This window comes from Helobdella robusta (genome assembly GCF_000326865.2).
Source record: "Helobdella robusta unplaced genomic scaffold HELROscaffold_1842, whole genome shotgun sequence".
NCBI lineage: Eukaryota > Metazoa > Annelida > Clitellata > Rhynchobdellida > Glossiphoniidae > Helobdella > Helobdella robusta.
The window spans coordinates 1-837 of NW_008704003.1; the positions used below are offsets into that span (position 1 = coordinate 1).

At 38.9% G+C, this 837-nt stretch overlaps 1 protein-coding gene across 1 annotated transcript in view; it reads left to right on the forward strand.

The window, feature by feature from the left end:
• Positions 1 to 253: 253 nt before the first annotated feature.
• Positions 254 to 837, forward strand: part of HELRODRAFT_184662 (hypothetical protein) — a gene marked incomplete at both ends in the record, with an annotated part of 2775 nt that continues 2191 nt past the window's right edge. Inside the window, 2 exons of the mRNA XM_009016579.1 lie at positions 254 to 387; positions 528 to 679. Of these exons, the coding sequence (XP_009014827.1) occupies positions 254 to 387; positions 528 to 679 (286 nt within the window). The remainder of the gene's footprint in view (positions 388 to 527; positions 680 to 837) is intronic.

Sequence of the window (837 nt, forward strand, 5' to 3'; positions counted from 1 at the left end):
CCGCCCATATGTTTGTAATAATAATAATAATAATTAATTATTATTATTGTTGTTGTTGTTGTGGCCGCTGCTGCTACTTCCACTGCTGCAACTACTACTGTTACTGTTGCTTCTGCTGCTGTTATCAGTGTCGTCGTTAACACTATAAATTATTAAATTATAATAAATTAAGTCTTGACTCGGCTCAGCAACCAATCACAATTCATCTCCCAACGCATGTGCAGTCATAAGAAAGAACTCAGTGAACCCCCCAATGAAACCGACCGACCTGACGATCCAGGAAACCACGCCCAACTCTATTTCGTTGTCGTGGCAACCGCCCGATAACCACGTGACGTCATTGGTTGCCGGCTACACCGTTTTTGTTCTGGACGGTGAAACCGGAAGGTGAGATCGTGACGTCATATATGTCGCTTTATTTAATCTATGCAAATTTATGCTTATAAAAACTGCATAGCTCTACGTTAATCAGTGTAAAGGTATTCATAATTTTTTTAATCTATGCAAATTTATGGTAATTAATTCAGGGAGAGGCGGTTCAACCTATCAGCAGACGAAATAGGTGTTACCATCAATCAGCTGAGGCCCGGCATAAATTATAATATTAAATTAACTGCCTACAGCGAGAACGGTTACGGTGACGATTCTGATGAAGTGTCAATAATGACGTTACCGGAAGGTACGTTGTCTTTGTTTTTCCTCTTCGGTTCTTTGTTGTTGTTTTTTGAAATATTATTCTCTGTTTCAAAATGACGTCAGGTTTCCATGACAACGTCATAACGTTGGTAGGCGTTCGTAATAGTGAAATAAAAAAAAAAACACTGAATCGATCGTTAA